General features: G+C 42.6%; 1 protein-coding gene across 1 annotated transcript in view; it reads left to right on the top strand.

The window, feature by feature from the left end:
• Window positions 1-15,337: 15,337 nt before the first annotated feature.
• Window positions 15,338-27,120, top strand: part of LOC129644229 (antigen WC1.1-like) — a 54,506-nt gene continuing 42,723 nt past the window's right edge. The window contains exons 1-2 of the mRNA XM_055569750.1: window positions 15,338-15,410; window positions 19,292-19,612. Of these exons, the coding sequence (XP_055425725.1) occupies window positions 15,338-15,410; window positions 19,292-19,612 (394 nt within the window). The remainder of the gene's footprint in view (window positions 15,411-19,291; window positions 19,613-27,120) is intronic.

Genomic DNA, 27,120 nt, shown 5'->3' with positions numbered 1-27,120 from the left:
TTTTTAATCACAAATTTTCTTCATGTGATATTGCTGTGTGGTTTTAATGAAAAAACTGCCAATGATAAATCATATGAATATCCTGTCTCCTCAGTTGTGTTGGATTAAGACTTATTAAGAAGCCACATGTAGGTACTTTGTGGTTTGTCTTGTGTATCCTTAGAGATAGAGATTTGCAGTGTTCGTTGTGGCATATTTGTTGGTGATAGCTGCTTGTTTTTGAAAATCAAATTTTGCCTTGCTAATTGCCAGAAACATTTGCCTTTAACACAAAAATATTAGCTAAATGATGTTCTCAGAAAGATTTCTTTATATTTAAGACAATTTATCTTCAATATTTAGTACAGTGCCATTCAGCCATTCAATAAATATTAGCTGAGCATCTGTGAAGTTACAGAGAGGGGAAATATAGAGCTTATAAACAGGCACAGGCCTCACTCCAATCCTGGGCCCTGGTAAGGCCTCAGACAATGCCTGCAGACTGCAGGTGCCTTGGTTAGCATGCCCAGATTGGGAAGCATTCGATGACAAGGAAAAGAGATCTGTTCACAGAGTCTTTGATGTTAAAGGAGGAACACATTGTTGTATTTTCCAGTGTTCTGAGGCTGGTCAGTGGGCAGGACTCAGCTGCACCAAAGCTCCATGTGCAATAGAGCCTCTGTTTATAGACTTTGAATCTGAGCAATCACTCAGGCTTTGAACTCTGAGTGCTACCCCAGAGGTACTAACCTTAGGTTGCAGTGGTTTAAGAATCACCACCCACAAGAACTCAATAGCTCTGCAGTTAGTAATTACATCAGCTCTGAGCAGAGGTGGGTTAATCATGAAGTTAATGAAGCGTGTTCTTCAGAGCCTCTCCTTGCACCAGCCCATTCCAAGTCCCGAGGGGGGCCCTAGCGCTGTGGTTGAAGAAGAGAGGACTCTATGATCCTTGCCCCCTCACCGTGTCTTCTGCCTGCCTTTTGCCTGTGGAAAACTTTAGTCAAAGAATATGTTGAATTGGAGAAGCGAGAAATGTGGAAACAAAGGAAAACAGTCAGAGGAGACTAAATAATAATAATGTAGTCATTAAGCACAGTCAAGGACCTTTAGTTCTTTCTCAAGGGTTATAGATGATATTCTGAGCCGTGTCCTGTGAGCTGTCATATAGACACAAAACACCAGGCGGAGCAGTGAACTACATGGTGACCACACTGTACCCAGGACTTGAGCGTCCACAATTCTGAGAACTGACCACAAAGACATGGGAACAAGTACACCCAGGCATTAAAGATCAACTGTACCTAAAACAACCACTGGATGCTTTGGATGGCATCACCAACTTGATGGACTTGAGTATGAGCGAGCTCTGGGAGTTGGTGATGGACAGGAAAGCCTGGTGTGCGGCTGCCCATGGGGTCGCAAAGAGTTGGACTCGACTGAGTGACTGAAATGAACTGAAGACAACCAAGATGAAGCTAATCAGACCACTGATGACCAATTTGAAGATGACTGTTAGAGATGACTGTGCTGTTTCTGCATATAACCTCCCCCAACCCCAGCTCTGCTATAGAAGCTCTCACCCTCTCACGGGGTGGGCGGAGTTGGCCCTTGTACAGATGTCCACCACCCTCCCCACCAGTTGCTGGCATCTGAAATAAAACAAACTTTCCTTTCCACCAACCTGGCCTGTATACTGGCTTTTGAGCGGTTAGCAGCCGGACCCCTCACACATAACTTTCGGTTACATGGTCTCAAGGAGATAGGTTTTGAATGTGCCATTTGCTTCAGTTGAGGAAAGAAAAAATTCAGCAAAATTATTTCTTACCCAAAGGTGAAGAATTTAATGAACTACATGGAGAACTAAATCCAGGAATCAGATTTGTTCCAGAAATCAAGAAGAAACAGAAGAGGTTTGGAAAGTACATGCTGTTTTTTCATTAGTACAGGATTGGTGGAATGTAAAAATAAGATCTAAGATGATGAACTGACTAACTCAGAGCAAAGGAGAGCTGTTTAAGGATGAAGGTCAAGATGCTTAGAGACAAAAATGGGGAAATGGAAGCACAACAGTCAGCGCAGACTGATGTAAAGGGAGGAGGAGCTGCACCAGGTGTGGATGCTCTTACGCAGAAGTTTGGATCTAGTTGTTGGTCAATCAGTGATGGTGACTAGGAATCAACAAAGCCCCAGAGAGGAATCAAGTTGAGACCTGAGGGAGCAGCTTGGGATGAAGACACAGAAGGAAGAGGAGATCCAGAAAAGTACCTGCTTCATGTGACAGATTTTGTCTTCCTTTCAAGTCTTCAGAATAGGCTCTGTTCTGATGCTGGAACAACTGACTCCCAAATCTCAGAAGGCACACACACATGCATACACACATTCATTACCAACCTGAAAACGTACTGTGGTCAGTGAGGCTCCATTAGCTTACACGTGTACCATGTGGAACACGCAGCTTCTGGGGCAGGAAAGAGAGAAACCAGATTCACATGGGGTTTTCTTTTTTTTTTTTTTTTAATTATGTTTTTAAATTTTATTTTATTTTTAAACTTTACAATATTGTATTAGCAAGACAGTATGGTACTGGCACAAAGACAGAAATATAGATCAATGGAACAAAATAGAAAGCCCAGAGATAAATCCACGCACATATGGACACCTTATCTTTGACAAAGGAGGCAAGAATATACAATGGATTAAAGACAATCTCTTTAACAAGTGGTGCTGGGAAATCTGGTCAACCACTTGTAAAAGAATGAAACTAGAACACTTTCTAACACCATACACAAAAATAAACTCAAAATGGATTAAAGATCTAAATGTAAGACCAGAAACTATAAAACTCCTAGAGGAGAACATAGGCAAAACACTCTCTGACATACATCACAGCAGGATCCTCTATGACCCACCTCCCAGAATATTGGAAATAAAAGCAAAAATAAACAAATGGGACCTAATTAAACTTAAAAGCTTCTGCACATCAAAGGAAACTATTGGCAAGGTGAAAAGACAGCCTTCAGAATGGGAGAAGATAATAGCAAATGAAGCAACTGACAAACAACTAATCTCGAGAATATACAAGCAACTCCCACAGGTCAACTCCAGAAAAATAAATGACCCAATCAAAAAATGGGCCAAAGAACTAAATAGATATTTCTCCAAAGAAGACATACAGATGGCTAACAAACACATGAAAAGATGCTCAACATCACTCATTATCAGAGAAATGCCAATCAAAACCCCTATGAGGTACCATTTCACACCAGTCAGAATGGCTGCGATCCAAAAGTCTACAAGTAATAAATGCTGGAGAGGGTGTGGAGAAAAGGGAACCCTCTTACACTGTTGGGCTGCGATCCAAAAGTCTACAAGTAATAAATGCTGGAGAGGGTGTGGAGAAAAGGGAACCCTCTTACACTGTTGGTGGGAATGCAAACTAGTACAGCCACTATAGAGAACAGTGTGAAGATTCCTTAAAAAACTGGAAATAGAACTGCCTTATGATCCAGCAATCCCACTGCTGGCCATACACACTGAGGAAACCAGAAGGGAAAGAGACACGTGTACCCCAATGTTCATCGCAGCACTGTTTATAATAGCCAGGACATGGAAGCAACCTAGATGTCCATCAGCAGATGAATGGATAAGAAAGCAGTGGTACATATACACAATGGAGTATTACTCAGCCATTAAAAAGAATACATTTGAATCAGTTCTAATGAGGTGGATGAAACTGGAGCTTATTATACAGAGTGAAGTAAGCCAGAAAGAAAAACACCAATACAGTATACTAACGCATATATATGGAATTTAGAAAGATGGTAACAATAACCCTGTGTACGAGACAGCAAAAGAGACACTGATGTATAGAACAGTCTTATGGACTCTTGTGGGAGAGGGAGAGGGTGGGAAGATTTGGGAGAATGGCATTGAAACATGTAAAATATCATGTATGAAATGAGTTGCTGGTCCAGGTTCGATGCACGATACTGGATACTTGGGGCTGGTGCACTGGGACGACCCAGAGGGATGGTATGGGGAGGGAGTGGGGAGGAGGGTTCAGGATGGGGAACACATGTATGCCTGTGGCAGATTCATTTTGATGTTTGGCAAAACTAATACAATTATGTAAAATTTAAAAATAAAATAAAAAAAAAAATAAAGTGTCCCATAGGTTTTGGGTTTTTGTGTTTTCATTTTCATTAGTTTCTATGCAAGTTTTGATTTCTTTTTTGATTTCTTCTGTGATTTGTTGGTTATTCAGCAGCGTGTTGTTCAGCCTCCATATGTTGGAATTTTTAATAGTTTTTCTCCTGTAATTGAGATCTAATCTTACTGCATTGTGGTCAGAAAAGATGCTTGGAATGATTTCTATGTTATTGAATTTACCAAGGCTAGATTTATGGCCCAGGATGTGATCTATCCTGGAGAAGGTTACATGTGCACTTGAGAAAAAGGTGCAATTCATTGTTTTGGGATGAAATGTCCTAAAAATATCAATTAGGCCTAAATGGTCTACTGTATCATTTAAAGTTTGTGTTTCCTTGTTAATTTTCTGTTTAGTTGATCTATCCATAGGTGTGAGTGGGGTATTAAAGTCTCCCACTATTATTGTGTTATTGTTAATTTCTCCTTTCATACTTGTTAGCATTTGTCTTACATATTGTGGTGCTCCCGTGTTGGGTGCATATATATTTATAATTGTTATATCTTCTTCTTGGATTGATCCTTTGATCATTATGTAGTGACCTTCTTTGTCTCTTTTCACAGCCTTTGTTTTAAAGTCTATTTTATCTGATATGAGTATTGCTACTCCTGCTTTCTTTTGGTCCCTATTTGCATGGAAAATCTTTTTCCAGCCCTTCATTTTCAGTCTGTATGAATCCCCTGTTTTGAGGTGGATCTCTTGTAGACAACATATGTAGGGGTCTTGTTTTTGTATCCATTCAGCCAGTCTTTGTCTTTTGGTTGGGGCATTCAACCCATTTACGTTTAAGGTAATTAATGATAAGTATGATCCTGTTGCCATTTACTTAATTGTTTTGGGTTAGATTTTATACACAGTTTTTGTGTTTCCTGTCTAGAGAATATCCTTTAGTATTTGTTGGAGAGCTGGTTTGGTGGTGCTGAATTCTCTCAGCTTTTGCTTGTCTGAAAAGCTTTTGATTTCTCCTTCATATTTGAATGAGATCCTTGCTGGGTACAATAATCTGGGCTGTAGGTTATTTTCTTTCATCATTTTAAGTATGTCTTGCCATTCCCTCCTGGCTTGAAGACGTTCTATTGAAAGATCAGCTGTTATCCTTATGGGAATTCCCTTGTGTGTTATTTGTTGTTTTTCCCTTGCTGCTTTTAATATTTGTTCTTTGTGTTTGATCTTTGTTAATTTGATTAATATGTGTCTTGGGGTGTTTCACCTTGGGTTTATCCTGTTTGGGACTCTCTGGGTTTCTTGGACTTGGGTGATAATTTCCTTCCCCATTTTAGGGAAGTTTTCAACTATTATCTCCTCAAGTATTTTCTCGTGGTCTTTCTTTTTGTCTTCTTCTTCTGGGACCCCTGTGATTCGAATGTTGTAGCGTTTAATATTGTCCTGGAGGTCTCTGAGATTGTCCTCATTTCTTTTAATTCGTTTTTCTTTTATCCTCTCTGATTCATTTATTTCTACCATTCTATCTTCTAATTCACTAATCCTATCTTCTGCCTCTGTTATTCTACTATTTGTTGCCTCCAGAGTGTTTTTAATTTCATTTATTGCATTATTCATTATATATTGACTCTTTTTTATTTCTTCTAGGTCCTTGTTAAACCTTTCTTGCATCTTCTCAATCCTTGTCTCCAGGCTATTTATCTGTGATTCCATTTTAATTTCAAGATTTTGGATCAATTTCAATATCATTATTCGGAATTGTTTATCAGGTAGATTCCCTATCTCTTCCTCTTTTGTTTGGTTTGGTGGGGTTTTATCCTGTTCCTTTATCTGCTGGGTATTCCTCTGTCTCTTCATCTTGTTTAAATTGCTGAGTTTGGGGTGTTCTTTCTGTATTCTGGCAGTTTGTGGAGTTGTCTTTATTGTGGCATTTCCTCGCTCTGTGTGGGTTTGTACAGGTGGCTTGTCAAGGTTTCTTGGTTAGGGAAGCTTGTGTCAGTGTTCTGGTGGGTGGAGCTGTATTTCTTCTCTCTGGAGTGCAATGAAATGTCCAGTAATGAGTTATGGGATGTCTATAGTTTTGGGGTGACTTTGGGCTGCCTGTATCTTGGAGCTCAGGGCTGTGTTCCTTGTTGCTGGAGAATTTGCTTGGTATGTCTTGCCCTGAAACTTGTTGGTCCTTGTGTGGTGCTTGGTTTCAGTGCAGGTATGGAGGCATTTGATGAGCTCCTGTCAATTAATGTTCCTTGGAGTCAGGAGCTCCCTGGAGTCATGGTTTGGACTTAAGCCCCCTGCTTCCAGTTATCAGTCTTATTTTTACAGTAGTTTCAAAGCTTCTCCTTCTATACAGCACCATTGATAAAACATCTATGTTAAAGATGAAAAGTTTCTCTACCATGAGGGTCACCCAAAGAGGCTCACAGTGTTACATGGAGAAGAGAAGAGTGAGGACGGAATTAGAGGTGACCCGAATGAGATGAGGTGGGGTCAATAGAGGAGAGAGTGGGCTATTCAGTAATCTCTTCCTTATGTGCACTCCACAACTGGACCGCTCAGAGTTGTTCACAGAGTTATACAGAGAAGAGAAGAAGGAGGAAGGTGGCAGAGGTGGCCAGGAGGATAAATGGGGGGAATGAAAAGGAGGGAGACAGATCCAGCCAGTAATCAGTTCCCCAAGTGTTCTCCACTGTCTGGAACACACAGAAATTCACAGAGTTGGGTAGAGTAGAGAGGGGTTAGGGAGGCAACACAGGCGACCTGGTGGAGAAAAAGGAGAGTCCACAGGGAGAGAGAGCAGTCAAGCCAGTAATCTTGCTCCCTATTGAAAAATGGGTACTGAAGATTGGGTTCTTAAAGGTACAAAATTGGTAACAAATACATAAAAGCAAAAATTAAAAATCTAGAGTAGAGTTTTGAATTTCAAAAATACGATGTTAAAGAAAAGAAGAAGGAAAAGAAAGAGAGAAAAAACGAACAAACAAAAACAAACAAGGTCGTGAAAATTATAAAGAAAATATAGGTACAAAATTGATAACTAATACCAAAAAGCAAAAGTTAAAAATCTAGAGTAGAGCTTGGAATTTCAAAAATACAATGTTAAAAAAAGAAGAAGAAAAAGAAAGAGAGAGAAACAAACTAACAAACAAGAACAAACAAAGTCATATAAATTATAAAGAAAATACAGGTACAAAATTGATAACAAATACCAAAAAGCATAAATTAAAAATCTACAGTAGAGTTTGGAATTTCAGATATACAATGTTATTTAAAAGAAGAAGAGAAAGAAACAGAGAAAAAGAAAAATTAAAAAAGGGTCACAGAAATTATAAAAAAAACTATAGGTACAAAATTGATAACAAATACCAAAAAGCTAAAATTAAAAATCTAGAGTAGAGTTTGGAATTTCAAAAATACAATGTTAAACAAAAGAAGGGGAAAAAAAAGAAAAAAAAAACCAAGGTCAAAAAAATTATAAAAAATATATATATGAAGTTTGCTTTAAACAAGAATAGGGTCTTCTCTTTTTTTTTTTTTTTCCAAAGTAATCGGTTATAAAAGTGAAAATTAAAGGAATAAAAGAGGACTTAAAATTTTTTTTTGAAATTAAAAAAAATAAAAATGAAAAAAAGAAAGAAAGAATGATCATAAAAATAGGAAAAATGTATCTAGGACTTTCTCCGGTTTTGTTGTGAGTATTGTGGGTTCAGTTCATTTTTGGCTAGTTCCTTGGTCCGACTTATATTTCTCAAGATTCATAGGCCCCTTCCTTCGTAGTTGGCAGTAACCACAGGGTTTTAATCTATTGCCTGTAGCTTCCAAGGCGGTTCCCTCTGTTATAGCTTCTTCTGTTTGCTGGTCTCTTCAGTGTCTGGTTTCCTCCCTGACACAAAGGGCACGGTGGAGGACACTTTTTTTTTTTTTTTTTTTTTTTTTTAGGCTCACTTGTTCAGTCGCGCTGTGGGGAGGTAGGGAGGGATGCTGCAAACTAATAATACTGGTGTATGCTCGCAGTGCCTCAGCCACACTGGGTCTGCCCTCCGTTCACAGCGCGTGTAGCCTCCCTGCCCACGCTGCTCAGGCTCTAGGTTGCTCCGCCGGGAACCATCCGAGGCCGGCCCTGGGCTTCCTGCACTTCCCAGGTCCAAGCCGCTCAGGTTCAGGCACTCGGGTAGTCCTCAGAGGCGCAGACTCTCGGTTGGGCCTGCGTTTTGTGCCCTTCCCAGATCCGAGCAGCTCAGGTGATGAGGTGTTTGGCACACGTGATTGCTGCGACTTATCGCCTCCCCGCCGCTCGGTTATCTAGGTATGCAACCGGCGCACCTTCTCAGGCAGATGTTGACCATCCAGACCCCCAAGAAGTTTTAGTTAGCAAAGAAGCCTGCTTACAGTTTTACAGATAATGCCTCTCTGGGGCTGCGATTGTCCTCTTCCAGCTCTGGCTGCCTGTCACCGGAGGGGGATGGTCTGCCGCCGGCTATCTCTGTTCAGTCCTTTGTTCCATGCGCGGGCCTGGTGGTGTCTTAGGTTAGGGCTGGCTTTTCGTGTGGTAGATATCCCACAGTCTGGTTTGCTAGCCCAAATTATTTCCCTCAGATAGCGCTTGGGGTATTCAGGCCAAATCCTTGCAATGCAGCCCGCGCCGCGCCTCCCTGCCCAACCCCTGCTTGCTAATGGCGGATGCAGGCGTCTGCGCTGCTTCTCCGCTGGGTGAGTTACTGTAGGGATCGCAATGTGCGGGTTTTAATTGTTTATTTATTTTTCCTCCCTGTTATGTTGCCCTCTGTGCTTCCAAGGCTCGGCACAGATTCGGCAGTGAGAAGGTTTCCTGGTGTTTGGAAACTTCTCTCTTTTTAAGACTCCCTTCCCGGGACAGAACTCCGTCCCTCCCTCTTTTGTCCCTTTTTTTGTCTTTTATATTTTTTTCCTACCTCCTTTCGAAGACTTGGGTTGCTTTTCTGGGTGCCTGATGTCCTCTGCCGGCATTCAGAAGTTGTTTTCTGGAATTTACTCTGCATTTAAATGTTCTTTTGATGAATTTGTGGGGGAGAAAGTGTTCCCCGCGTCCTACTCCTCCACCATTTAGCTCCTCCCCTCTCGCATGGGGTTTTCATGCCTCTACTCAGAAGTGACACAGGTGACAACACCCACGTTTCATTGGCCAGAATGAGTCACTGGGAGATAGAAAAACAGCTATTTGATGAATATTACTATTGATGCCACATCCTTGGTAGCAATGCTGTCAGTTGTTTTTTTTCTTTTTTTTCTTGCCTTGGTGAAGTTTCTGAGGTACAATTTTGTGCAGAAATTAAATGTCATTAGACCGTCCCCAGAATGGGATTTGAAGAAGGCCTTCTGTATCTGGTTCCTTCGTCTGGTGTGTCTCTGGCTCCTTACTGCACTTCTGTCTGTGCTGAGTGGGAGTAGTCAGATTCGTGTCTCCCCTGCCCCCACCACCCTCCCCACTCAGTATCACTAACTGAAGGGTGGTTTTCAGCATTTGTTTATGCATTCATTTCTTTATTTATCCACTATTTGTTAAGCTTTCTCTATGTGTCTTTACTTGACTTTAAAGAGATATAGAAGAGTAAGACACAATACTTCCTCTCAAGAAGCCCCCACTTTAGAGACAGTGGGAAAGGTTTTACAGATTAAATAAACACAGCAGTAATTTTGAGCTGGAGGAATTAGAAAGAGTTCATAGATGTGACAACCCTGTGCTTTTAAAAACAAGAGAAGATTTATGAATTTTCTTTCTGTAATGGGCTTAAAAATGTGTCCCTAGGCAATGGCACCCCACTCCAGTACTCTTGCCTGGAAAATCCATGGACAGAGGAGCCTGGTGGGCTGCAGTCCATGGGGTCGCTAAGAGTCGGACACGACTGAGCGACTGCACTTTCACTTTTTACTTTCATGCATTGGAGAAGGAAATGGCAACCCCCTCCAGTGTTCTTGCCTGAAGAATCCCAGGGACGGGGGAGCCTGGTGGGCTGCCATCTATGGGGTCGCACAGAGTCGGACACGACTGAAGTGACTTAGCCTTAGCCTAGCCTAGAATTGAAATATACATAAATGTAATATTCTTTATTTTTATCACGGATTTCATCTTGTGCACTAGCAAGGGATGTTTGTGTGGATTGAAAGTTCCATAAAGTTAACACAGACTTTCCCATTTAAAATTTATCCCTCAACTTAGCTTGGGTTCATGGTAATAACTGTCTTGTCATTTCTAGTTCAAGCTCCCTGCTGAGACTGGTTCTCCTCTATTTCAGGAGGCATCTTCTTGTCTCTCCTCCCACAGGTGGTGCCTGGGGTGGGAGGGCTTCTTCCTTTCCAACAGCAGTAGGGAAGGACCCTTTGTCTGCTTGCTCTCCACTTAGAATCTGCTTTGATTTCTTAGCTTTGATCTGCTCTTGTCTCTGGGTATTTGATGTTGCACTATGGAGGAGTGAATGAGGCCAATTCAGTGCCACACTCTGTTCGATGTTTCTGGTTATAGACTGTAGAGGGCTGAACAGAGATGATGGGCTGGACCTAAGCCAGCTCATGACTTTGCTCTTTCCTTCATTCTCTTGTGATGAAGTGGTCTTTGGTAAAGGAGTCTTTACTAACCTTGGTCCCATCCATGCAAGGAACACAGATGGTGAAGGGGGTCTCCAACGCTTTGGTGTAACAACTCAGTTAATCATTTTCCTTTAGAGTTATACACCTCTTTTTTAATTTAAAAATATTTTGTATTTTAGTCTGTCTGATTGGTCCTGAGGAAATTTTCCTCAAGCAAGCAGGTTTAATTATTAACTTGCCTGGCAAAGAGATTACTGAACCTCTGACCACCATTTTCTCATGGTGATTTGGGAATAATAATGCTACATGTTGTATTGCTTCACAATCCATAAGGACAAATATTTACCCTAAGTAAAAGAACAAGATTCTGCTCTTTACTTCTGTACTTCTAATTCAACGTGGAAGATGTTTAAATTTTTTTATAACTAAATGTCTTCCTGTTACAGTTGTGTGTGGTTTGAATTGAAAATATGCCAAATGACAAATACATAAACATCCTGAGCTCTTGGCCATATCTGATTAAGACCAGAACAGGAGGCTTCATGGTCTTCACCTGTCAGTGTTCTGTGGTTTGTCTTCTTTATCTTCAGATATGCAAAGAAATTTGCAGCGTTTATACATGTTTAGAACTGGCTGTCTCAGCACTGCTCTTGTACTGGGGCTAGGTTGTTTCTAGTTATTGAAATTTACTGCATTCATTGCAGAAAGGCATTGAAGTGAACCATATATAGCTCATACCATTTAACAGTATTGAAATATCATTAAAACAAATGATGCAGCTTGCATTGTGCTGTTACATCCTCACAACACGCTAAATTATTTCTCAAAAGATTTCTTTTTGATTGAAATGATTTGTGCAAAATACCAGGCTGACATTCATTCATTCAGGTATACAAGAGACATCATTACGATTTTTAGTTAGCCAAGCACTGGGGATATGGAGGTGAATTAGACACAAAATGTTTTACCAAGTACATTCGAGTTTATAAAGTAAAATGATTAAGTAAACAACTTAATTCACAAAAGCTCACCAGTGGTAAGGTCAAGGTTCTTGAGCAGTTACATGGGGCACAGAGAGACGGAGTGATGTGTGGAAGACTCACAACTCTGATTGGCACCAACGACCATCACAATATTTGGTGTCCTGGGAGAGTTCTGACAGCCTCAGTCAAGGCTCCAGGTCACAGAATTGAATTCCTGCTCTAGAGTCCTGGGATTCCTGGGATGAGATGGTGGGAGATGCCCTAACACTGCTTCTCTACTACTACTACGTGTGTAAGTATGTGTGTGTGTTAGTCACTCAGCTGTGACCAACTCATTGTGACTCCATGGACTGTAGCCCCTCCAGGCTCCTCTGTCCATGGGATTTCCCAGGAAAGAATACTGAAGTGGGTTGTCATTTCCTTCTCCAGAGAATCTTCCTGTGTATCGAACTCAGATCTCCTGCATTGCAGGCAGATTCTTTATCATCTGAGCCATCAGGAAAGCAAGTTAACAGTAGTACATAATACTACGAATATGTACTACTGCTGTTGCCTGGAAAGTTCCATGGACAGAGGAACCTGGCATGGGTTCACAAGGCGTTGGCCACGACTGAGCACATCAGCATCAGCACGTGTACTACTGTTAACTAGTGTTGTAATATCACATGCTAATGCCAACTCACCTAATCCTCACCAAAATCAGTCATCTTGGTGGGATCATCACCCTCCTTTTACTAATCAGAGACTGTAAGAACCCTGTTCAAGGCCCACACTTGGCGTGTGGCTAAACTGTGAGTCAAGACCAGACAGTCTGGCTCCCGAGCCTGTTTTCCTGACCCTGTACTGCATATTCTCATGTTCATTGTGGACACAGCTGGGTTAGTGTCCTCCTTAAAACTTTCCTCCTTCAAATCTTTGATGAGATTGGATACTGAGATTTCTTTATGTGTCAGAAAGATGTAGCTTCTTCCAAGGGTGAGTTGGTCCATGTTGACCCTGCACCCCCAGCTCTGGGGTAGAGGGTGCTGTGGGGACAGGCTGCCAGCCCTGAGTTTGCCGCTCCTTATAGCCCATCCCTTTCTATAAAGGGTCTGGAGCTGCTAACAGCATCTTACCTGTGAGATCTCCATCCCAAGTTGAGACCATGTGTACCTGGTTCACTAAACGCATCCCTGTGTCACCCTGTGGGAGGGATGACTGGACCTCAGGAAGCATGTCCTGTGTTCTTTGTGTCTGGCTGGTGGTTTCTGGTGATGGTGTGGACTCCACAACTGGGTAAGGAATGATGACTCTGGGCCCAGAGGGAGTAGAGCATCAATTCTAAGTGACTGAGCAAATCCTGGTCTTCCTTCAGCAACTGAGTGTAAATTTTGGTTTTGATATTTATAATAAGTTTTTATCATTAATGTGTTAAAGTCCAGATATAGAAGGAGACGGGGTCAGGTACAGTCACGGGGCTTGAGAGTGAGAGGACCAGATGACAAGGAAGTGATTCTTGCATAAATAATGGATAAATATTAGCATATTTAGAGGAAGAGAAGCATGTGTTCAACTGTCTTTTCTCCCGTCTCAAGTATGAAGGACAGGCATGGCGGGACAGAGAAGCTGTGTCTGCTGACTGGGATGAGGGGTTCCTCTGGTGGGGGATGTGGCAGGGCTGTGGACTAACCTGCAGCTGCCCTCAGTGTTGGCCCTACTGAGACCTTAATGTGGGCCGTGGGTGGCTCTTGAAGCTGTCTCTGAGCTCCGGTGGGGACCCTGGGGCTTGTGTGTCACAGATGCTTCCTTCCACATCTGTGCTGAAAAGACGGAATCAGGGTGAGGGGGCCTCGGGGTGGGCTTGTGTGGACCACAGGGCTTCATCATGGAAATCTTGAGCCTGAGGGGGCATGAGGGGGCAGCACATTAGTGACCTTGGATTTCGATGGGGGAGCTCTATCTTGCATCACTTATGGCCCTTCTCAGTCTCTCTATTCATCCCTGGGGTACCTTCTGGGGGAGCATCTGGGAGCTTCTCTGATGAGTGGAAACAGAACAAGGCAGCAATGGCTACATTGGACATCATCCCTTCTGCTTGGATCTGTCCCCTCAACCCACCTGGGATTCCATTCTTGCCATCACATTTCCTCTTAAATGCAGAACAGAGGAGGTGGGTTCATTGGTGGTTTCAGGCAGCATGAACCCCTTTCTCTTCTCTGCTTCACTCACCCCTTCTTTGCCCCCTGCCTGCAGCTATCATGTAGCAGACTTTCTATTTCCCCATCTCTCTGGAGCTGTTCCCTTACATTATATTTTGCATCTTCTTTAGTTATGGTTTTATAATACAAATGTATTCTGAATCTTATCAAACCATACTCTCAGCATATAAAGGGAGTACATGTGAAGTTTAGAAAACTTTAGTCTTTCTAAAGTATAATTTTCTTCTTGTTTTCATTGTTTAGTCACTTAGTCGTGTCCAACTCATTTTGACACGGTGGACTTAGCTGCCCAGGCCATTCTGTCCACGGAATTCTCCAGGCAAGAATACTGGAGTGGGTTGCCATTTCCTTCTCCAGGGGATCTTCCTGACCCAAGAATCGAATCCACGTCTCTTGCTTTGTGGGTGGATTCTTTACTGCTGAGCCATCAGTGAAGCCCCATGTTTTCTTCTAGAGATCCCTGCTCCTAAGTTGGTGCGCTAGAAATGAATGACGATTCCTACTTTCTCTTTGTTTCCTGTAATAGCAATCTCTTTCTCTCTGTCAGCATCATTTAGTGACTAGCTGAAAGAGATACTTCACATAAAATGAAATGCAATAAAGGGAAAGGGATTTAACACGTCTGAATGTCCCTATAGGGAACCCGCCTGCCAATGCAGGAGAAGCAGATTTGATCCTTGAGTCAGAAAGATCCCTTTAGAGGGAAATGGGAACCCCCTCCAGTATTCTTGCCTGGGAAATCCACTGAACAGAGGAGGCTGGCGAGCTACAGTCCATGGGTTGCAAAGAGTTAGACACGACTGAGCATCTAGGCATGTGCTCCAGGACCCAGTCTCCAGATCATTCTGAGAAGGGGGAAAACCCTGCAATCTCATCCGCCCAACTTGATGGTCTCACTTCATGCCTTAACAGTCACCTGTGAATTCCTGTACTCCTGGTCCTCATTTTCTGCTGACCTGATAAATACTCTTGTATTTCAAGACTTCTTGTAGTTCTCTGCTTCCACCCTGAGCTCAGTGCCGGGGAAGATCAATACTTGATTCTACAAAAGTTATTCTCCACGGGTCAACAGATCCCACACCCAGATCCTGTGAGATCTCACAGTCTGAAGATATTGACCAGGGCAATCAGGGGAGAGAAAGGCACTCATGATTTTTGATGAACCGTTTCTACCCCAGTCCCAGTGGTGGGACCCGGCTGTCAGGACTACGGAAGCAGGAGCTCAAAGGACCATGTTGCTCATATAAGGAGATGTTGAAGATTCAGAAGCTCATTGGTGTCTGAGCTGCAGAAAGTGGCAGATGCTGCCTCTGATAGTGCCTGAAATGGTGAAAGGTGTCGCTATTGGCTCTCAGGAGGGAGGGTGTAATGGGTGGTCTATATAGACCCCAGTCGGCACCCTGATGCCTCCTCACAGGCTGATCCTGCAGCTGGGACTGTGACCTTGAGGACGCGGGGTCAGGATGGCTCTGGGCAGACACCTCTCCCTGTGGGGCCTCTGTGTCCTCCTCCTCGGCACCGTGGTGGGTGGTCAAGGTAAGAGCTGCCCCTCTCTCCTGGTTCACAGCAGGGGAGTGGATGCCTTGATGAAGGGAAAGGTGTCTGGACTTGTGGAACCTGGCCTCAGTGTTTCTGACCAAAAAAGAACCATATTGATGTGAATACTGGTTCCTTTCCTATGGGGGGGGGGGGATCCATTGGTCACAGAGGCAGATTTTACAGAGCCGTGAGGTTTTGTCTGGACTGAGCTGAGTCAGCCTAAGTCCCCTCCACAGTCTCCCTTGTTTTCAGGGAGCTTCTAGGAGTCCCAGTGGCTCCCAGTGTGAGGAAGGTCCAGTGACTGAGCTCAGCTGGGACTCTGGGCTGTTCCCACATGCTCCACGTGTCTGGTGCATGAGCACTGCCCCTGGGTCCCTGTGTTTCCTATGTCTTCGCTCCTGTAGGCTTTGTGATTGTGTGTGTATGTGTGTGTATGTGTGCAAGTGAGGAATGCGTGAGGGTGTGTGTGTGTGAGGGTATGAAAAATGTGTGTGTGTGAGTGTGTGAGGGTGTGTATGTGTGAGGGTGTATGTGGGTGTGAAGAGTGTATGTGTTTGTGGAGTGTGTGAGGAGTGTGCAAGTATTAAGGTGTGTGAGGAGTATGTGTGGGTGAGTGTGGGTGAGTGAGGGTGAGTGAGGAGTGTGTGAGTTGTGTGTGAGGCTGTGTGAGGCTGTGTGTGTGTGGGGAGTGTGTGAGCCTGTGTGTATATCTGTGTGTGTGTGTGTGTGTGTGTGTGTGTATGAGGGGAGGTGGAGCCTGTCTGTGTGAGAGGAACAGAGTTGCTGAGCAGGGAGTGAGTCCGTTGCTCTGTGAAGCACACGGGGTGTCCACAGGGCTGGGTGTCATGGCTGCTGCATGTAACTGGATCAGAGATAATCATACACCTGCCTCCCTCTCTCTGGCTCCTCTCCCTCATCTCTCGGGATCCCCTCTGCTTGTTGCCATGTCTGCCTAGCACTGGGCTCTGTGAGAGGCTCTGCCTGCTGGCCTCACCTGTTCCCACCAGGGTCCATTAGGGAGCAGAGAAGCCTGCATCCAGGAGAGGGGACCTCTTGTCTGTTCAGTTCAGTTCAGTTCAGTTCTGTTGCTCACTGGTGTTTGACTCTGTGATCCCATGGACCGCAGCACGCCAGGCCTTCCTGTCCATCACCAACTCCCAGAGTCTACCCAAACTCATGTCCATTGAGTCGGTGATGCCATGCAACCATCTCATCCTCTGTCATCCCCTTCTCCTCCCACCTTCTCTCTTTCCCAGCTTCAGGGTCTTTACAGATATGTCAGCTCTTCCAATCAGGTGGCCAAAGTATTGGAGTTTCAGCTTCCACATCAGTCCTTCCAATGAATGACTTGTCCCTCTGTTTGTAAAGATCAGTTGATGTGCAGCCTCACATGTATAAGTTCCCAAGTCCCTGCCCCGGTCCCTGTGACTCATTTCCTGATGTGCTGGGGGCCTGGGATGGTCTTTCCCCTCCCAGGATCTGCTGTGACTCTGTAGGGAGCACTTTCTCTCGTGCCCTCTCTTGTCCCTCCCTGGGGACTGCTTTCCCCTGAGTGAGGGTGGAGTATGTTACCAATCCTTCTGTCGTGGTCTGCAAGGTTTCTTTGGACAAATCCGCTGATCTCCTTATGGGAGTTCTCTTGGGTGACAGCATTTTTTTCTTCTCTTTAGACTTTCAGAATTCTCTCTATCTCTTTGCATTTGGACAGTTTACTCTGTGAGTCTTGGAGAAGGTTGTTTGGATTGAAATTTTAGCTGATTCATGTTGATGTATTGCAAAAACCAATACAACATTGTAAAGCAATTATCCTTCAATTAAAAATAACTTTTTAAAATAAAAAAAAAAAGAAAATTTGGGGTGACTTATTAGCTTCTTGAACTTAGGTGCCCAGATCTTTCCCCAGGTTTGGAAATTCGCAGCCTGTCTTTCTTTCTTTTTTATAATTATTTATTTTTGGCTGTGCTAGGTCTCCTTGCTGCATGTGGGCTTTCTCTAGCTGTGGCAAGCAGGGGCTACTCTTCGCTGCAGTGCACAGGCTTCTCACTGCAGTGGCCTCTCTTGCTGGAGACCCCAGGCTCTAGGTGCACACGTTCCAGCAGCTGTGGCACACTGGCTTAGTTGCTCTGTGGCATGTGGAATCTTCCTGGACCAGGGATTGAACCCATGTCCCCTACACTGGCAGGTGGATTCTTAACCACTACACCACCAGGAAGTCCTCAGACCTTAATTTTTTTCTCCTTCACTTCTGTTATGACTCCAGTCCATACATTGTTTCTCTTTATGGTGTCCACTGGCTTTCTATATTCCTTTCATTCTCTTTTGGCTCCTCTATTTGGATGCTTTCAATTAATCTTTCTTCTAAAACATTGATTCTTGTTTCTTTTTCTTTCCCTTGGTCAAGTCTGTTGTTGAATCTCTGTGTTGAATTCTTCAGTTTATGCATTGTATTGTGCATATTAAGTCACCTCAGTCATGTTTGACTCTTTGTGACCCTATGGACTGTAGCCCACCAGGATGCTCTGTCCATAGGATTCTCCAGGCAAGAATACTGAAGTGGGTTGCCATGCACTCCTCCAGGGGATCTTCCAGACCCAGGGATCAAACCCGAGTCTTACATTTCTTGCACTTGCAGACAGGTTCTTTACCACTAGCATCACCTGGGAAGACCATTCATTTGTTATTCAGCTTCAAAATATCTGGTTGAAGAATTGAAGAAGTGAAAGTCACTCAGTCATGTTTGACTCTTTGTACACAGTCCATGGAATTCTCCAGGCCTTAGTGGAGTGGGTAGTCTTTCCCTTCTCCAGGGGGTGTTCCCAACCCAAGGATCAAACCCAGGTCTCCTCCATTGCAGTCTGATTCTTTACCAGCTGAGCCACAAGAGAAGACTGGAGTGGGTAGCCTATTCCTTCTCCAGCAGATATTCCTGATGCAGGATTTGAACCGGGATCTCCTGCATTGCAGGTGGATTCTTTACCAACTGAGCTATCAGAGAATCACAACATATCTGGTTAGTTCTTTTTTTTTTAAATAGAGTCTTCTGATGCTGAGAAAGATTGAAGGTGGGAGGAGAAGGGGATGACAGAGGATGAGATGCTTGCATGGCATCACTGACTGAATGGATATGAATCTGAGTAAACTCCATGAGTTGGTGATGGACAGGGAGGCCTGGCGTACTGTACTCCATGAGGTCTCAAAGAATCAGACACGACTGAGTGACTGAACTGAACTGAACTGAACCCTGGGAATGTCTCCATCTATGATGTTCCTACTAATGAACTCCTTTTTATATGCAGAAACCAGAGTCATCTTATGACTTAATCACTAAAGTGACATCTGATCACTTTCCTCAAATTCCATTTGTTAGACGCATGTTAAGAGGTACATTGGAGTGTGGAATTACCCAAAGACATGAACACCAGATGGCAGGAATAACCAGGACATTTTAGAGCCTGTTACCCCAGCCCTCTGTTCCTGAGCTGGATGAGATGCTTCCTATGGACAGGAAAGGAGAGGGAGGATTCCTCCCTGGATCCCGGGCCATGAGCTGCAACTGAGATGGAGAAGCTGGGCCCTAGTAGCCTTGGGAACATCTACAGGGAGGGCAGCATCCAGAGTCTCTGAAGGCCTGTCCTCAGTGGTGTCCCTGGAGCTGGTTCTACAGGCTCCTGAGAAATACTTGGTGGCTCCCTTCCTGCTCTGTGTTCAGTGATGGCACACTGGGGGCTTAGAGTTGGCCACGCTGGGAATGTTTATACCACAGAGGTCAGGAAATACTATATCCCATGCACTGTTTTGTTCCTCAGAGAGCTAATGTTTTAAATATTATGCCACTCTAAGTCTCCTAAAATCTTTCCTGTTGCGGGTCTCTCTTGCAGCTCTGGAGCTGAGGCTGAAGGATGGAGTGCACCGCTGTGAGGGGAGAGTGGAAGTGAAGCACCAAGGAGAATGGGGCACAGTGGATGATATGGAATGGACCTTGAAGGATGCATCTGTAGTGTGCAGACAGCTGGGGTGTGGAGCTGCCATTGGTTTTCCTGGAGGGGCTTATTTTGGACCAGGACTTGGCCCCATTTGGCTTTTGTATGTTTCATGTGAAGGGGTGGAGTCAACTGTCAGTGACTGTAGGCATTCTGATATTAAAGACTATCGTAATGATAGCCTTTCACATGATTGCGATGCTGGAGTAGTCTGCTCAGGTAAGTCCTGTCTGGTCTGTGTAGGGATCTCTAGCAGGAAAAGCCTCTGCCTTATTACCAGAATGACTTGAGATTACGGATACAGCCTTTAGGACATACTTGGGTGAAGGGTCTTTGTGACGTGTCACAGGAGGCAGAGGTGAGGTCAAAAGTTTCATACAGATTAGCTTCTGGATTCGACCTCTGTGGCACAGTCTCAGCATGGTAATTGTTCTGTATTCTTTGACATAATGGTCAGTAGGGTGTGGCTACATTGATGGTGGGGGGGGGTGGTGTCATAGGAGAGTTGTAGGCAACAAGGTGTATTATCCTCATTGGTCCTAAAAGTCAGGGTCACCACACTCCATCAGGTTGGTATGTGGGTGATGTGCCAATAGAACAGGCTCAACCAAGCAATGGTGACCCCACAAGGGCATGTGAAGACCCATGGACAGGTGACCATACCCGAAGTCATGGTGCAGTTACTCAAGGAAAAGGTGTGAGAGAAATTCAGTGGTGCATTTAAATGTCCCTAGGTCACAGTCAGAGGAGTCCAGAAGCGGGACTTGTGGCGGGGAAAATCTCATCACACTGGTGTACCTGATGAATCAAGTGGGGAGCTCACACCACATTTGCAGGGATGTTGAGGGAGCAGGGAAATGAAGTCTTGAAGTTTACAACACAGTAGCTGAAGCGCATCACATATAAGAGGCAGTGAAGCTAAGAGTTCATGGGGTTCTCAAGGCAAGAATACTGAAGTGGTTTGCCTTTCCTTCTCCAGTGGACCATGTCTTGTCAGAACTGTCCACTAAGACCTGTCTGTCTTGGGTGGCCCTACATGGCATGGCTCATTGTTTCATTGAGTTAGACAAGGCTGTGGTCCATGAACTGTGAACTTCCAGATGTTCAAGCTGGATTTAGAAAAGACAGAGGAACCAAAGGTCAAATTGCCAACATCTGTTTGATCACTGAAAATGCAAGAGAGTTCCAGAAAAACATCTACTTCTACTTTATTGACTATGCCAAAGCCTTTAACTGTGTGGATCACAACAAACTGGAAAATTCTTCAAGAGATGGGAATACCAGACCATCTGACCTGCATCCTGAGAAATCTGTATGTAGGTCAAGAAGCAACAGTTAGAACTGGACATGGGACAAAAGACTGGTTCCAAATCGGGGAAGGAGTACGTTAAGGCTGTATATTGTCACCCTGCTTATTTAACTTATATGCAGAGTACATCATGAGAAATGTTGGACTGGATGAAGCACAAGTTGGAATCAAGATTGTCAGGAGAAATATCAATAACCTTAGATGCAGATTACATCACACTTATGGCTAAAAGCAAAGAACTAAAGAACCTCTTGATGATAATGAAAGAGGAGGTGAAAAAGTTGGCTTAAAACTCAACATTCAGAAACTAAGATCATAGCATCTGGTCCCATCACTTCCTGGCAAATAGATGGGGAAACAGTGGAAACAGTGACAGACTTTTTTTTTTTGGCTCCAAAATTACTGCAGGTGGTGACTGCAGCCATGAAATTAAAAGACACTTGCTCCTTGGAAGAAAAGCTATGACCAACCTAGACAGCATATTAAAAAGCAGAGACATTTCTTTGCCAAAAAAGACCGGTCTAGTCAAAGCTATGGTTTTTCCAGTAGTCCTGTATGGATGTGAGAGTTGGACTATAAAGAAAGCTGAGCACCGAAGAATTGATGCTTTTGAACTGTGGTGTTGGAGAAGACTCTTGAGAGTCCCTTGGACTGCAAGGAGATCCAACCAGTCACTCCTAAAGGAAATCAGTCCTGGGTGTTCACTGGAAGGACTGATGCTGAAGCTGAACCTCCAGTACTTTGGCTACCTCATGTGAAGAACCAACTCACTGGAAAAGGCCCTGATTCTGGGAAAGACTGAAGGTGGGAGGAGAAAGGGATGGCAGAGGATGAGGTGGTTGGATGGCATCACCAACTGAATGGACATGAGATAGAGTAAATCCCAGGAGTTGGTGATGGACAGGGAGGCCTGGCATGCTGCAGTCCTTGGTGTTGCAAAGAATCAGACATGGCTGAGGAACTGAACTGAACTGAATTGAAGCTAAGAGGACCTGATATGACTCTTAAGAAGTACTCAGTGTTATCTAAGTGTGTTTGACTTATGCCAAGGTGGATGCAGGAAAGAAGTGAAACCAGGGTGTGAATGGGTGCTCACAGTATTTGGCAGAGATGCTTCTAGTTGTTATCACAATTTCAGATTGGATGTCCAGGTTATTAATCACATCAGAACAACTGGACTGGAGGAAGATATTGTCAGTTATCACAGTGAATTCCCTAAGGTAGAAGCCTGTTCTTAGGATAGTACCACCCCATCTAATGGGATGGTGGGACACGGGAGCCCTGAAGACATCTGCAGTAGGTCCTTAACAGCCACAGCCAATCAGCTCTTGGGTGTTTATGTACAGGAAGATCATTGAAAAAGTGATCTTTTCTAATCTCACCTTCAGCAGATCTTTCATTATTCTAGTTGATGCCCTTAAGGAAAGAATTCTTTTCCTTTTTAAAAAGTACTTTATTGAGGTATGTCTGATATACAAAACTGCTTGATAAGTATGCATTTGTGAAACCACTACAGCACTTATGTCATAAATCTATTCATCTCTTCAAAATGTTTCCTTCCATTCTCTTTATCATTCTTATTAAAAATAATTATTTTCAAGGTGAATTTGAATTTTAGTTAGAAACTTTTGTTTTAAACAAACCTGTTTTCTGGCATCTCAAGTAACCTCCCTCATTGTCACAATGTCATAATCATGGTTCCAACTGAAGATAAATTTGTGGAAATACTACAGGTGTCTCAACCATATTTTGATAAATCAGCATCTGAGTTTGTGATGTTTAAACTTTATGTGAAATTAGAACTCCCAATGTTATCCTAAGAATACTGATGTCTTGTTATTAATTCCAGTTAAGATATACTTAGAAGTATAGAATTGGAAGTGCTCTGATATTTAACAAAGGTCTGTCTAGTCAAGGCTGTGGTTTTCCAGTGGTCATGTATGGATGTGAGAGTTAGACTGTGAAGAAAGCAGAGGGCTGAAGAATTGATGCTTTTTAACTGTGGTGTTGGAGAAGACTCTTGAGAGTCGCTTGGACTGCAAGGAGATCCAACCAGTCCATTCTAAAGGAGATCAGTCCTGGGTGTTTATTGGAAAGACTGATGCTAAAGCTGAAACTCCAATACTTTGGCCACCTCATGCAAAGAGTTGACTCATTGGAAAAGACTCTGATGCTGAGAAGGATTGGGGGCAGGAGGAGAAGGGGACGACAGAGGATGAGATGGCTGGATGGCATCACTGACTCGATGGCCATGAGTTTGAGTGAGCTCCGGGAGTTTGTGATGGACAGGGAGGCCTGGCATGCTGCGATTCATGGGGTCACAAAGAGTCGGACATGACTGAGTGACTGAACTGAACTGAACTAATATTTAAACCCTGGTTGTGGTTTGTACACCCTGACTACCATTGCTCTAACTTAGACTCTCACATTTTTATGAACGGTTCCAGGTTCCTTCTATTTCTCTTTTTGTCACTAGTTTCCTCCTCCTGGTCTGTTTTTTCTGTATTTTCAGGCATATTTTAATGATGTGAGGATAAGTCAAAGTGGTGGTGATATACCAGAAATAAGATTAGAATACCATGTATTTTCATTACTTTAATCAAAACTCTTGGGTTTTCTTCTGCTCAACCTTAGGAGTCAGGTAAGGAAGAGAAATTTCAGCCTCAGTAGTGGATTGCTGAAAGTGAAGTACCTTGTTTAGGATAAATCTAGAGTGGAAACAATGACCAGAGGAGAACGTAGAGAAGCTTGTTTGAAATAATGAGGAGATTTCATGGAGTTCAAGTGGAAGATCTGGGAGGGAACACACAAATTGTGAAGGACTGTGGTGCAAGCATTCCAAGTTCCTTCAGTCCTGTCCTACTCTTTGTGACCCCATGGACCATAGGATTCTCCAGGCATGAATACTGGAGTGGGTTGCCATTTCTTTCTCTAGGGGATCTTCCTCACCCAGGGATCAAACCTGGGTCTCCCGCATTGCAGGCAGAGTCTTGATTATCTTCTGAGCCACCAGGGACTACAGTACTGAAGTGCAAAATGGTGACAGGATAAAGATGCAAGGATTGCAGGAGGGGAGGGTTGGAAAGATGCAGGTCAACTCGTACATTCACCACAGCCTCTGTGTTACACTTCCTTCCTGCCCTCATTCCTTCCCTCCCTCTCTTCCTTTATCCTGTTGTGGGAGTCATTTCTCAGCTCTGTGGAAGTGCTAGCATTTGTAGCTGGCAGTTTTCTAGTGGAAAATTTTTATAATATGGATTCTGTTTATTTAACAAATAAGTTTACTCATATTTTTCTCTTTTTTTGTATCAGATTTTGGTGAATTGTGTTTCACAAGTAATGTGTTTTTAAGGACTTGGCCCATTTTACAAAAAATTTTCAAAGTAGTAACACTGGTTCATATCTCATATCTTTACATGTTGCGAAGATCTACAATGATATTCCTCCTTTTGTTACTGGTGCTGTCAATGTGTTCCCTCTTTTTTCTTAATTGGTTTGCTAGAAGATTATCAGTGTTAATGTTCTTTTTAAGAGAATCACTAATGGACTGTATTGATTTTCTTGTGTATTTGCTTTCTTCTTAATTGATTTCTATGTTCAGTTTTCGTTCCTCTTTTTCAGTTATGATTGTGATTGCTGTTGTAGATTCTTGAGGTGGAGTCTTGCATCATTTCCTTGTGTTTCTATTTTTATTCTAATGTAATCATCAAGGAAGCCTCAAGGTTCTAAATTTTCTTCTAAGCATCACTTTATTTTTAACCCACCAGTTTCAATACTATATAATTTCTTTTGTATTTTATTATCATAAAATGTTTCTTTTTCTCTGAATGAATTCTTTGTCTTATAGTCTGACTTTGTATGATATTAATTTAGATATTATATAGAGTTTTCTCTGATTTGTGTTTGCATGGTATGTAATTTTTACCTCTTTAATATGTTTCTGTGTTTATATTTAAACACATATAAGTTTGTAGACAGTATAGTGTTTTGTCTTATTTTATCTGCTCTGATTATCTTGTTTTTTATTTGGAGTACTTAAATTATTTACAGTTAATGTTATTATTGATATAACTGGGTTTAAGTGTACTTGCCTGCTATTTGTCCGAGAAGGCAATGGCACCCCACTCCAGTACTCTTGCCTGGAAAGTCCCATGGACGGAGGAGCCTGGTAGGCTGCAGTCCATGGGGTCGCTAAGAATTGGACACGACTGAGCAAATTCACTTTCACTTTTCACTTTTATACATTGGAGAAAGAAATGGCAACCCACTCCAGTGTTCTTGCCTTGAGAAATCCAGGGACCGGGGAGCCTGGTGGGCTGCCATCTATGGAGTCGCACAGAGTCGGACACGACTGAACTGACTTAGCAGCAGTAGCAGCAGCAGCTGCTATATGTTATATCTTTGTTCTTATTTTAATCTTCGAGTATATTTTATTATTTTAATTTAAATACTGTATTGATTTATTAATTGTATCAGATTTTTAGGTGATTATAATGTTTAATTAAAAAATTTTAAGTAATTTTTATTTTTTGCTGGCTGGGTCTTCATTGCTGCATGGGCCTTTCTCTAGTTGTGGAGATCAGAGGCTGCTCTCTGGTTGCAGGCATGAGTTTCTCACTGCGGTGGCCTCTCTTGCTGTAGTGCACAGGCTCTATGGTGCACAAGCTTCAGTAGTCGTGGCCCCTGGGCTCTAGAGTGCAGGCTCACTAGTTTTGGTGCACAGGCTTAGTGGCTCTGTGGTATGTGGGCTTTTCCTAGACCACGGATTGAACCCACGTCTCCTGCATTGTCAGGTGGAGTCTTCACCACTGAACCACCGGGAAAGCCCAATGTTGAATTATTAATCCTCAATTACATTTTACCTTGAAATGATATAATGTCACAACACGCAATGTCAGTCACTATACTTTTCTTCCACTTTCCTGTCCCTGTCATTGGTGCTATCATTGTCATACATTCTATTTATAAATTTATTATGAATCTTATAGTTTGTTGCCCATATTTTTGCTTAAATCTTCTAATAGAGGATCAACATTTAGCACAGTCTCTATAGTTTTGAGAGGATCCATGTTTTCATCTGCTGTCATCTCCCTTTAGCTTGAAGAACTTTCTGAGGCAGTTTTGTGTAGTGTGTGTCTGGTGGCCTCCAATTCTATCATCTCTCATTTACCTGAAATCATTTTAATTTTCATTCAGTTTTGAAAAGTATTTTCTTGGGTGATTCCATTCTAGGTTAACAAATGTCTAATCTCAATACTTGACATATGTTTTTACATTGTCATCTGACTTTCATTGCCTCCAACAAAAAGTCAGCAAGTAATATTTATTCTTTTGTTCCCTGTATATAATGTGTCAAACTTCCCTGGCTGCTCTTAACGTATTTTTGTTTGTTTATTTACCAATGAACATCAGTAATTACATTGTCAAGTTTTCTGAGAATGGTTTCACTATCTTGTCTGGGGTTTGTTTAGCTTTTTGGATAAGTGGGTTTACAGTTTTCAAAAACTTTGGGAAAATGTCATTTATCTTTTCTTAATATTTTTCTGCACATCCCTTATTCTGAATCTCCAAATACACATATTTTATATTATCCTACATGCCATTGAATTTCCGTTCATATTTTCTGCCTTTTTACTCTCTTTGGTTCAATTTAGATAGTTTCTACTGCTGTGTTTTACTTCCCAGTTCTTTTATTCTGCAATGTCTAGTCTCTTGTGTAATTAATCCAAATGTTCATTCCAATAATATATTTTTCAGTTTCAGAAGTCTCATTTGTTTATTTTTCCTAGTTTTTCTCCCTGTTTATTTTTATGCTTCATTAAGCATATTGATATTAGGGGTTTAAGGAGCTCTTCAGCCAATTCAATCATTTCTGTAATTTCTGAACCTGCTTTAAATGATTGTTTTTTAAAAAATGTGCTATGTGTTACATTTCTCTCTTTTTGAAATTCTAATAATTTTTTGGTTGGATGTTGGGCATCACTAAGCAGTCCTTCACCAGGAAGAACTTCAGAAGCAAATAATCAGAACATACCCAGAAATCAGGGAATTGTACTTGATGAATTAAATAAAGTTTTTTCATTGGGTTATCTTCATTCAGTTCCAAATGTGTTCCTTTGATGACCAAATGATGAACTTTTATTTTGGTTTTCCTCCTTTAGTTTCAAAACTTCCTTGATCCCACCTTGCATGCCATATACCCCAGCTACATCCTACTTCTTCAGCAGTAGCTACCTTTTCTGATTTTCTTTTCCATCCATCTGTATCTTTTAAAATGGTGTTTGCTTGTCTGAAGTGGGTGAAATGAGAAAGGATAACAGTTTAGGTGGTAGATGGGAGGAGCAGGGGGTGATGTAGTATGCTAACAACCTATTCAACAAATGTTTCCCACAAATATTTGCATATTTATCCATATTGA

This window comes from Bubalus kerabau, chromosome 1, assembly GCF_029407905.1.
Source record: "Bubalus kerabau isolate K-KA32 ecotype Philippines breed swamp buffalo chromosome 1, PCC_UOA_SB_1v2, whole genome shotgun sequence".
NCBI lineage: Eukaryota > Metazoa > Chordata > Mammalia > Artiodactyla > Bovidae > Bubalus > Bubalus kerabau.
Note: the sequence above shows the minus strand (reverse complement) of the source record. Positions and strands in the feature narration are given on the sequence as shown.